The following is a 12,598-nucleotide window of genomic DNA, read 5'->3' on the forward strand; positions in this document are numbered from 1 at the left end:
CACAGAGCAACATGCAAAAGGAAACAAGACTTATAGCTGACCTTACATATACTCATCACCATGCCAACCCATTCAGAGAAGGCCAGGGGTGTTAGTAACGACCTCATGTTGCTATGGAACGTTAAATCAAAACTCAAACACTAGATATTTCAAGAGGATAGTTTTTGAGTTTCAAGCTTGGGAGAATTTGATCTAATTTTGTTAAACTGAAAATTGGTATTGTTAAAGCACTCAGATGAACCATAACGACATTGAAGGCTGAAATCTGAAGACTCTTAATCATTTTCAAATGTATGAGCTTATAATTTAAGCTAATCAGACAACATTGAGCCTTGATGTCATGTTGGGTTTGTGGATATTTCATCTAAGCCTTATTCTAATCAATTGTCTCCTTGGTTTCTCAGGTTAAATTCACAGCATGTCTTCACGTTTAGCATATAACACAAACCACATGTTAACAATTCCACTTTTCAACAAGTGGATGTTTTAGGCATGATTTTATAGAGATAGTAACATATTTCTGTTCTGAAGGAAAAAAAAAATCTATTAATAAAACTGATAGCACAAAGTAAGTATATTTGACACAAATACATTTGATCCGTCTCCCGATATTTATTCTCCTGCGCTCGAAAGGACACTCGAGGGCAGCTCCACACAGCTGGTTATGCCGCTACATCCTGTTGTCTTTCTGTTGTGAAAACACTCGAAACGTGAAAGTCGTTTGCGGTCGGCACTGTCGGCCTCTTGCCATTTCGCTCATAGCACACGGAGGACATAATCAATGTGGGAAGCTCAACATCTCAGAAAAAGAAAGAGAAAAAAAAAAAAAAAACCTAAAAGAAAAAAAAACAAACAAACAAAAAAAAAAAAACAGCTAGAAGTGGGCGGTGCCCCCACAGAACTGAAGTATGACGTTTACCGAAGAAATACTGCAGGAATGAAGACAATTTTCAAGGAGTGTTTTTCCTCCTGAAACAATTTACATCGTTTTATGTGAAGGACAAAAAAGAAAAACAAAAAAAAAACTGTGAAAATATTTCTGACCTTTTGTGCTCTCTGGATCTGTTAAGGAAAACCATCTGTTTCTGATGTGCCGTCTAGAGAAGAAGGAAACTGTTCTTGAATGTTCGTTGGAATTGGTCTTTGTGACGTATATGTTCTTCATTATATTTTTTTTCTTGGTTGTTTTTTTTTAAATGGTTCTTCCAGAGCAAGTGATAAAAATAGGGAAAATTTTTATTTTGTTTGTACACATCGTTGTCATAATCTATTGTGCTTCAATAGACCATTTTTGATAATTAAAAAAAGAGAGATTAATCTAATGGGTTTCCCTTTTTTTTTTTTGGTTGAGCCAAGGCTGTATTACAGAGAAGGTCATTTGCACAAATCATATCATAAACAGAGGTAAAAACTTTGACAACATTTGTGATATTCTTCATAGCACTGCACTAAAACCTAGCATGACCATATGGATGTACTCTGGCTTCCAGAATGTTCAAAAGGCTATTGTTGTGTTTGTTATAAACTAGTCCGTAGATATCAACGCAACTTCATCACAATGATATAAGGGATATAAGAGAGGTTTACTTTGCGCTCAGTGAAGAGGAGGCCTCAGTGAGGACTTTACACTTAATAGTCTTTCTCTCAAAGCTCAGTTTGTGGATGGACGTTGAAAGCTCAGTACCCCACTAACAGTAACTTAAGCAGGGGGTAGATGAAACACTGGGAAAACAAAAAAGGGGGGAAAAAAAGGGTTAATATTTTGGAATGACTAATGCGTACTTGAAAAGGATTCTACACTTGTTTCATGTTGATGTCAATATTAATTACAGCATGTTTCAGATATAAAAGGTGTCTTTAAGTCATTGCAGCAGTATGGGAGTTTTAATACCACCATGAGAGAGTTAACAGATGTTGAAAGAGGTTAGATAGTTGGTGTCCAAATTACATGTCCCAGGGTCACACAAATGGCAGAATTATTTGATGAACCAAAGCGTAGTCATGACAGCCTAAAAACTTGGACACACTGCAGCAGGAATCTTACTGACAGATATTGACAAATAATAAGCAGGATATCGGCTAAAAACCCCAAAACCATGACTTTAGAAAAGATCACAGAAATGACATCACACCCCTGTGACCCAGTCAAAACAAAATTACAGTTTCTCTATCTTCCCAATGCTAATCTGTATGGTAGATGTGTCATTTGGTAATTATTTATAACCAATGCCAATGTGCCAACAACACATGGACTTCTGAGAACTGAAAAAAAAAAAAAAAGTAGAAGGGTCGATAAGCTGTCTCTTATTTTTGTCGCATGCGTCTGGATGAGTTAATGTTTGGGGAATGCCCAAGAAAAGCAACTTTACACATCCCCATCTGGTAGAGGTGTATGAGAATGGACGTTTTACAGTTTGGGCAGCCATAACGTTTGAGACTTTGGGTCAGCTTATCGCTCTGCATAGTAGAATTACTGTTGAGGAGCACAGAGCCATTTTAGGCATGTGCAGTCTACAGAGCAAACACTGTTTCCTCAAGATGTTTCTATATGTCGAGTTGGTAATGCTCTGACTTGCACACTGTTCAATGGATTCCATAGTTGTGTCTGGAACAACAGGATGACATCAAACATCTTGAGTAGTTTATTCAGTAATCAAGTCTAACCATTAATGAAGCCTTACGGGAAGTTCCGAAGTGAAGAGTGTGGAGCAAATTTCCACCTCCGTTTCTCAGCTTCTACGAGAGAGAGAGGGTCTTCAAAAAGTGTCGCAAAATTCTTTATTAGTTTCCAGAGAATATAAGTTTTGATCACACATTCCCTTTAGTTTTATAACAATTTACTGATTTACTGTAGGAGGGAATAGGCCATTTCATTTAGTAGTATTTAGTAGCGTAAAGGTAAAAACGTAAACATCTGTGATTGCACACACACAGAGAACAGCAAGCAGTGAATTTGTCCTCTGCATTTAACCCATCCAACACACCAGTAGTGAAAACACAGACCGGACACAGGAGCGCTGGGGTTAAATGCCTGGCTCAAGGGCACACAGACGCACAGGATGTCAGTCCTGGGAATCCAACCAGCAACCCTTTGGTCACGAGCCCAGTTCTCTAACCTTTAGACGTTCAAAAGGCTATTGTTGCATCTGTCATAAACTAGTCAGTAGATATCAACGCAACTTCATCACAATGATATAACGGATATAAGAGAGGTTTGCTTTGCGCTCAATGAACCATTTGGCCTCAGTGAGGACTTTACACTTAATAGTCAACAAATAACAAAGTAACAAATAATCAAAGATTACAGGTTCATCTTCACATTTATGGTCTCACTTTTCATGAGTCCTCTATGTTTACCACAATAAATTTGGTTACCTGGAAGAATTCTTTTTTTTCCACAAGATTCTGAAATAATCCATGTTACGCTGTCTATTTAATGCTGTTTAACACTGTGTGATACTGTCTGACTCTACTGTTAAGCTTGTCAAAGCGTCTCTTAGATGTGCCAAGGCCAAACGTATCAGCCTTCAAAAGAGCAAGTATGACATCAACAGAGATCTGTTCATTCCTGATCCACTTCAGCATGGACCAATCACAACAATAGCAATTTAGCTGTTAACATACAGTGTGTTTGAATTAAGAAAAATTGTGGGTTTGTTTAAGAAATGTTTTATTCCATATATCAGTGCTCCGAGCAAGTAAAGCATGCCACATACAGCTGTGTTATTGCTTGTTTTTATCAACTGGTGAGGGATGTGTTTAAGGCGAAGATCACCATCTTTACAACAACTGACGCCCCTTTAAATAGCACTGAGTGAAATATCATGTTCTCCAAACCCAGCAGCACTGAAATAACTGTATTTGCAGCAAAGCTTTGCTTTTCCCATTGGAGTGTATGTGAGCGGGAGGTCTGCCCGGGGCCATAGTGTATAAATAGGGGGCACAATGATAGAGGAAAGAAAAGCCACAAGTGCTGAGGTGGTTTTTGAAGTGGGTGGCTGCCACAGAGCGTATGAGCATGTTAGGGAACCCATTTGCTCTGCAGTTCAGTGGCCCTCCACCCGTCACCACTCGACTGCCTGTCCCTGCAGGTCCTGGTCCTGGTCCACTGGAGTCCATGGTACAGAAAACTCCTGTAATTATCCAAGGCTCTGCCCAGCCCAGTTCACCCTCTGATCCGAGTGGGAGGATCGGACCTTCCACGCTACTTAAAGCATGAGCCAACAACCCTCTCTTCTCTAGTCTCTTTGACCATTTCACCACTGGACTGATTCTCCACGTCGCTTTCTTCTGCTATAGCCGGGGCGTTGAAGGTACTGTAACAGATTTCGCAGAAAGCGACACGTAACCATGCGTTTCAGTAACTAACAGTCACTCATGACTGATTGTGTGTATTTACAGTTAGTGATTTAGAGTCTGCAATCAGTCAGGGAGATATTTTGCAATTTGCAATAAATTAAGGCAACACATTTATTCTGCACATTTGGATGCTGGTAGTTACTGACTTAATTTACATATCGCAATATCACTGTGATGAATCCTTGTACATTTAGTTAGAGTAATGATTTTTCATAATCATTTCTGACAAATATACTGCTTAAAATACAGAATAATTGAAAAATATTTACCTTTAAGGGGAAGCTTTGTTACTGAAAATGGTTTCGTAATGTTTTGTTTTTGTCTGAATTTCACATATGCATTGTGTAGCCTTCTAGACAGATCAGCAAGTTGTTAATGATGAACTTGAATTGACAAATGGCTAGAGCTTTGTCATTATTTTTCACAACCAGTCAGTATGGTTTTTTTTTTCCCTCTACAGTCCTAACAATGTCCATCGCCAACACGGCCGCCCAGGCCATGCTCTCTGATGCCCTGCTAACAGATAGCAACTGGCACCACCGAATCAGACACCTGGAGCTAGAGCTGCCCCTGGACAAGGTCATCAAATTTGTGTCAGTGGGGCTGCCTCTCCTGCTGGTATCTGTGGCCTTTGCCCGAGAGGTCTCCATTGGTCAGCATCTCTACCATCACTCACTCTAAAATCAGAATACACCGTGGCGACATGACACATGCAGTCTGGATTTAGCACAAACGAGACTTACCAAATTACAGTTAGACTGAATGTTAGTTCATCTGAGTTGGCTAACTGGGGATGTGCTGGAGGAACTGTTTGCTCTGAACAGGGACTCGACTTTGAATTTGCAATCAGTTTCTCCGGAGCTGGTCTGCAATTAACTCACACAGATGTAAATTGGGATGAGGATGATTAAGAGCGACGTGAAAAGATGACAAGGGTCTCTAATTACAGCCAGACTGTTCCTCCCCAGCTTTCTGTTTGAGTCAAATGAGAGGATATGGTAATTAAATCATAAAAACAGAGCAAAGGAAACAGACACTGAGACATTTGGGCTCTTGATCATGTTTAGAATTGTGTCTGTTCACAACATACTGTACCAGTGAATTTTAAAGAATTTTAGCAACTTTACCATAATCATAAAATGAGCCATTATCACTAGTCTAATACACCATGGACTACGAGTGCAAAAACAATTTGGCTTTTTTTTGTAGAAAATCAACTAACTAATCTCTTTCACGTTGAAAAAGACATTGCTGAATTTTTTAGAGGCTCTTGGCAGTGGAAATGTCCAATAATAACCAGGGGTGTGGAGAATGTCTTGTTTGGTCAGTAAATTGGAGGCTGATTTAAAATACTGGAGAGAGACCCAGATGTTAAACCGTCTATAAAAAGACAGATTCTACTTGGATCCAGGCTCCAGTAGAGGAGACACACCCAGTAACCAGAGCAGCATGCGCCAGCACAGGAGATTCACGAGGAGGGCTGTGCCTGCAGCCACTGTGGTTTTGCCATCTGTGTTTCCTCTAAGACACCCAACGATTAAATCATCCTGCTTTCAAATCCTGCTTCGTTATTTATACCATATACAATTAGGAAGATGAAGCCCTGCTGCACCTCACTGAACATGCTTATTTTTCTCTCTTCCCCCCCCCCCCCCCCCCCCCCCCTCCATTCAGGACCACAGATTAGTTGTTTCCCACCCAGCAACTTTACTGTTAAACAGGCAGCATATGTGGACACGTACTGTTGGGACTCCCTGATGCATCACGAGTTTGATACGGATGGCAACTTTGATGAACGTTCTCTATGGGTGCATAAAGTAAGATCCGCCTGGCGATACTGCTGTTATGAATTTCAGTAACTATATATATATATATATATATATATATATATATATATATATATATATATATATACACACACATACATACACACACCCACACACGTATTTACAGTATGACTACTGGCCATCCATTTTGACAATATTTCCTCTTTCCTTCAATGTGTGACTTTGATTATTCGATCAAAGTTTTGCTTTATATATATACTTTTTTTCATGTTGATTGTGTGCCCATCTCTAAGATGTTCCCCTACTCTCTGCTGATCATGGCTATGATGATGTATCTGCCCGCTCTAATCTGGCGTTTCTTGGCCATGCCAAGCCTGGGCTCTGACCTGCTCTTCATCATCGATGAGCTAGACAAGTCCTACAACCGCTCCATCCGGTTGGCACAAAATATTTTGGACCTACAGAAAAACTCTGAAAATTCTCAGGAGTTCCAAGCAGAACTTGAGAGGTAAGAAGAAATGTGATAAATGCTGTAGATACATAAACAAACAAACAAAAAAATTGGAATCTGTTGACTTGTGTGTCTGTTATGTTACGAAAAGACACTGTAAAATAATCTATTTTCTTATTCTTTTAATCACATGGGGCTCAAGGTTTACTTTTTGATGACCTGAAAGGTAATGAAATGTGTTTTTGGTGTAATCTCACACACACAAACATATGTTTAATCCCACAGAGCAAAGCGGAAGCGTTACTTTGAGTACCCTCTGCTGGAGAGGTACATGCAATGCAAGCACGGCTCCTATTTCTTGGTCAGCATGCTCTTCCTGCGGGGATTCCTTCTGTTGACCTTCATGTCAGCATCCTGCCTCTATCTGATCTATTTCCATTTGTCAGCCTTCATCCAGGATGAGTTCAGCTGCTTTGTGCGCACAGGGCTCCTACGAGACCAGCCCTGGGTACCAGAGCTGGTGCAATGCAAGATGACAAGCCTATTGGTCTTCCAGGTAATCAGTGTGGCGAATGGGGCCATCTACCTACTGCTGGCACCAATTGTACTCTTCAGCTTACTCCGACTCTTCTGCTGGGACACCACTTTCCTCTCCCTGTACGAAGTACTACCAGCCCTGGGCCTCATCAGTGGACGCAAGCTGGGCTGCCCACTCAATGACCTCAACGTTCTCCTTCTTTTCCTGCGTGCCAACGTGGCTCATCTCCGCTCGTACGGACGCCTACGGGCTGTGTGCTCTTTGGCACCCCCTCAGCTAAGAAGAGAACAGGGCAAACCCATGCTGACAGAAGAACAGGCTGAGGAGATGGCGGAGGCAGTGGAGGAGCTAGAGGAGGAGGCGCAGGAGGCGCGAGAAGAGGGAAAGCATAACCTTGTTGATATCATGACTATCCTGGGAAGAGCTCGTGGCAACGCCGTGAATTGCCCAGAGCAGAAGCCCCTGGTGGAAGAAAGTATGACACTTGGTACTATTACTCTCATTTACTTTCTGAAACGAGCGCTGTTAGTAGGCATTTTTGTGTACATTATTTGGGATGTTCAGAAAATCATCAAATGAAATTGCTTCTCTCTCTCTCAAAATTCACAATCACTCCTTAAGAATGAGAAAACATTGTGTTTCGACTCAGTGCAAACCCTATTTGCTGAAAAGTGTTTTCCTGCTTACTGTACCTCAGTAGTGTCTATCATATGTGAGGGTTGTCAAAGGAAGAATTCCTCCATGAGTCTTACAGCAGTGTTTTAGTACTTTTGTCTGGGCTGGGGACTTAAGTTTGGCCAAGTTGAGCTTTCCATTACTAGACTTTCTACTTGAAAGACTCAAAGTCTGACTTGACTGTTTGTGCATTTGTGATTTGTAAAAAGTAGGGTGCATTGACTTTCGGAAGGACTAAAGCAGGGTTACCCAAGAAAATATAAATTCTTTCACGCTTGTCTCATTTATGGCGTCAGTTACCTTTCCCCAAACGCCTTGCTGAATGCACTCATGGCAAACAGCTAAAATAACAATCATTACCATGCTGTTATTGGATTAGTTATTTCTATCACAGTCTCTACTGTTGTTTAGCCAGTTTCAGATTTGACTCAGACGTGGACTCAAATTTGAGCACTGGTTTCTTGAACCAGGACTCAAGGCTTAACTTTTGAAAGTATGGTGACTTTGCAACAACACTGCTTCAATTCAGCTACAGTCTCTTGTTATACTATGTGAATGAGATGAATACAAACTAGAGATCTGATATTGGGATTTGATTTCATTTGATTTTGATTCGGTTTGCTTTGATTTTGATCAACATGAGTGTAAATATTGTGATTGTTTATAGAACAGAGAGAGAGAGAGAGAGAGAGAGAAAGAACATGTTCCATTTTAATTCTAAAAGAGGCTTGACGTAGTAGTTTAAACACCCCTAACAGCCCTCTCTGTCTCTTCACAGAGCCTTCTATCCACCAGGGGTACCATGAGTTGAAGGAGACAACAACATGTTGTTATGCCTAAAGTACCAACCATTGGACTGAAACATCATTGTGAGACCTTGAAGGGGCAGATTATACTAACTAGAAACTTCTCAAACCAAATCACCTCACCTGGAGTATACAGAAGGGAGGGTATCTAATAAGGTAACAGATGGAAAAATATCACAAAGCCTCCATTAGAATTAAAATCTGAAAATCATGTTTCTTCAGTTTCTTCGTGCTGTTGGGTTGTTCCCACTCCCTACTGAATCTCCTCTGTCTAGGACTGAATCTTGACTTGAATCCTTCTTTATTTCTTTGTGAGCTTGATATAATAAAGTTTTGTTCATTGTTTTTAATGATTTTTGTATTGATTTTAATAATTACCATCAAAGTACTTTGACCACACGTGTTTAATATGTACTTTAATATCAGATTCATTTTATCTAGTCACCCACATCTCATTACTATCATCTACTTTCCAGACTGATTTCCAATGACATAGGAAAAAACATTCTTAATGTAGTCAACCTTAATTAACAATTTTTTTTGATGTATCACAGATCATGGTACAAATTGCCCTTTACTACAAAATACATCTTTCAACCCTGGATTATAGAAATCCTCATCTTTTCCTGTCATCACATTCCTCAATTCACCTAATATCCACCTTCATTTCATTTTAATCTTAATCCAAACTAATATACCAGCACATCATCATTCTGACAGCCGTTTGAATAGGAACTGACATTAACCAACCTTGGGGAAGGATGCAGTTTGTGTAGAAAGACAGTATCATCAGACTGACATGATTTTTTTTTTCCAACGAGAATAAACACAAAACAAAATATTTCTTGTGTGTCAGAAAGCAATATAAGCTCTACAAAATCTCAAGATTCAAATGTTATAACTGAGACGCCAAAGGCAGATTCCCCTCAGAGAGCTCCGTGACAATAAAGCTATCAGCGTTCCCTTACAAAGATAGCGATAGCTTTCCTTTTCTATTTAAACGATGTCCCTTTCCCCCCTTGTTCTCTGCATTCTGTTTCTATATGAATCTTCTAGGAGCCATTTTGTCTTTTTGGCACTTGATAATATACACAAAACATTTGCAGAGCAATTACATAAATCTAGTCCCTACACTTAGAAAGCACAATACTGAGAATGAAGTTTCTTTTTTTGACTTTACCCTCTCGACAGCATTCTTATCTACTTAATAGATGCTTGTTGAAGATGTCTATTGAGAGCCGCAACCTTTTACACATGTACTCGTGCCGGCGGCCCAGTTTTCACAGCGAGCTCTGTTATTGTAGCTTTGATGGCTGAGCTGTAATTTGCTGATTGGCTACCTCTTTTTTTTCTGCCAAGAGAGCCTTCAACCTTCTACAACAATAGCAATAACAAAACCTTCTAATGATTAACTGAAGGTTGAGGTGACCGGTGCATAACCACTTTTTCACAATCCATAATCTGGATGTCAGAATCCAGGAATCTGTGAAATAGAGACAACGTTATTAGGTTGTCATTATTTTAATATTATAACTTTGTTAACCAACAAGTTAAACAGAAAACATGTGTGTATAGTACTCCCTTAAAAAACAAACAATCCAGAGGAAAGCTATTTTTTTTTTTAAATCTGAATTTCCGAGTGAAAGTGAAAGATTGTGCATAGAGATGCTCCTGGTAGAAGTACCAGCAGATGGCATAAGTGTGCCATGTGAACTGTTTGATTTTTCCCTAACTCAAGTTCCTAAGTCTCTGGCGTTAACTCCATTCCTCAAGGCCTCCCTGACCTGTACCACCACACCTGCTTTCACTGATCAACCAAACATCAAGCCCTTAGCTCAGGGAGCAGGGATAATGAAGGGCTAAGGCAAAAAACATGCAGGCACGTGGGATCCTGAGGACCAGATAGAAAACCAGCACCCTAAGTCACTCTAACAACACAAAGGCAAGAAAAACCTTCTTTTTAAAATCAAGCTTGCTTTTGTTCTTAGTTTTGGTCCAGCTCTGGCACAAAGGATGATTACACACAGAACTTGGCCAAAATGATTTTATTAAACATTAAAAATCAGAACAGCCTCTTGTGTTATTTCTGTTGGTTTATAGGTTATGTTCAGAAAAAACATTAATTAGGGTCTTGTGACATTGCTTGTTGCTGCACTTTGATTTATTTAATAAAGCATTAGGGGTTGCACTAGGCTGTCACATCATCTGTTCCAGTCAGAGCATAGAGGGGGAATATAACCAATCCTGAGACACAAGCACCTTTCTCTATGTTTGCCTGTTCATATATTATTGTATATTGTATTGTATTATCTAAATTGTAAGTGTTTTACTAGGTAAGAAAATATACCACTCAGGTAATGTAATGAGTGTATCTGTCTATCCTAGTAATTTCTGCAGTGTCATGTAATCCAACTAACCAACAAAAATGAATGTTATATTAGCTAGCTAATTACCACTTGGAGATTTTTTCATCAGGTAGTGGCTAATTTAATAAGTTTTGTTTGTTTGGTTTCTTTTTCTTTTACTTAAGTGGTACAAATGTAGTTACTCAACGTTTTATTACGCTGAGGTTTTTCAACTTCATAACATTTCTGTAAAGAAAGCTGGCCGCAGAACAATATCCAGCTCTTAAAGGAGATAAATATTTTTGGCCAAACATGAAAATGTGTGGCCTGGCTATGAGGCAATGTTTGAATCACAGTTTGGGCAACAAGGGACCCTTTAACTCACAGATCAGCTGGTCCTTAAGAAACCATGACTACATCATTTGCTGTATTTTGACCTCCAACGTGCCTAAGTGCTATGCCCACGGCAATGAGCAAACTTAATCCAAGACACAACATGAGAATAAATAAAACATTGATGTAAAGACCAGAACAATAGTAATGGATAGGTCAGTCATTTAAAGAATGTGTCATAAATCACATATAATGTCTGTTTGGTCCACTACGTTGACGGATCATAGACCCTCCTAATTACTGAACATGAACATGAACATAAGGCTTACACACTGTCTTGTGTGCTCACTGTGTGAGGGTAGAGGGTAGCACACAATTAATTTGATGGAAGAACAAAAGTAGGCACCCTGTCCAGAGACTTTCATATTAGTCTCTTTGAGGTGAAAAATGAATAATAAATTTTAAATCAACCTCAGAAATGTCATATTTGAGGCCCAATTAAAATGATAGCAGGCTGATTGGTATCAAAAAAAGAAAAAAAAGAAAAAAAAGAAATCATAACATTTTCCTTTTTTTTTGAGAATATGCTAAAAAGCAAGAAAGGGCATTTGAATGTAAAAAAAAAAAAAAAAATCACTGTTCTTAGCTTATAACAGTGTAGTCAGAATGAAACATACAGAGCATAGAACATCTTTGTTTTGATCTTTGAAATGAGCTCATGACCCAAAAGACTGTATGTAAAATATTCACATTAAACGGTTATTTTTGTGATTTCTCAAAGTGCATTTCTTCTTCTTTTCCCTCTTGTTCCTCTTGTTCCTCTTCTTCATCTTCGTCTTCAACCCCTCTAAGGCCATAGTCATTAGCATGACTGAAGTGCGTCCACTTGGGGGCAGAGTTTAGTTAAATGTAAACCAAACATGCTTGAAGTCACCGAAAGCTTTCCTGAATTGTTCACCAAATTATCCATTCAGTGTGCTGATAGGTAACAGTAGTGTTAAAATAATTCCTACTGTCCCCGTGCGAAAAGCTGCTCGCTGATTTACTGACACTGACGCTCTGTCTTCTCCAGAGGCTCAGCCAGGGCTCCACTGACTCTGGTGCTTAGATGGTAAATGACAGCCAATTATTTCTATCATCACTCGTTTGTTTCCTTTGTGTCTGCCAATGACTTGTGTTGCTGGGGGCAAGCGCTGAAAGTGGTCTCACTAATGTCCAATTAAGATTGATGTTTGCTTTGTGTTGGAAGCTCAGGAGTAATGGAATGTGTGAAGATGGATGCAGCTGCTCACAGTGCAAGTAAG

The 12,598-nt window shown here is 39.5% G+C and overlaps 1 protein-coding gene across 2 annotated transcripts; it reads left to right on the forward strand.

Moving 5' to 3' along the window:
* Positions 1 to 4,827: 4,827 nt before the first annotated feature.
* LOC115828717 (pannexin-3) lies at positions 4,828 to 8,650 on the forward strand. 2 transcript variants are annotated; one of them, XM_030792798.1, is made up of 5 exons: positions 4,828 to 5,011; positions 6,034 to 6,176; positions 6,440 to 6,654; positions 6,883 to 7,622; positions 8,589 to 8,650. In XM_030792798.1, exons 1-5 carry the CDS (start codon positions 4,828 to 4,830, stop codon positions 8,648 to 8,650), a joined length of 1,344 nt encoding a protein of 447 aa, XP_030648658.1. The 2 variants fall into 2 exon arrangements, with proteins under 2 accessions (XP_030648658.1, XP_030648657.1); XM_030792797.1 differs by lacking the exon at positions 8,589 to 8,650 and having other exon boundaries at positions 6,883 to 7,714.
* The last annotated feature ends 3,948 nt before the right edge of the window (positions 8,651 to 12,598 follow it).

The sequence above is a fragment of the Chanos chanos genome, chromosome 15 (genome assembly GCF_902362185.1).
Source record: "Chanos chanos chromosome 15, fChaCha1.1, whole genome shotgun sequence".
In the NCBI taxonomy this organism is placed as follows: domain Eukaryota; kingdom Metazoa; phylum Chordata; class Actinopteri; order Gonorynchiformes; family Chanidae; genus Chanos; species Chanos chanos.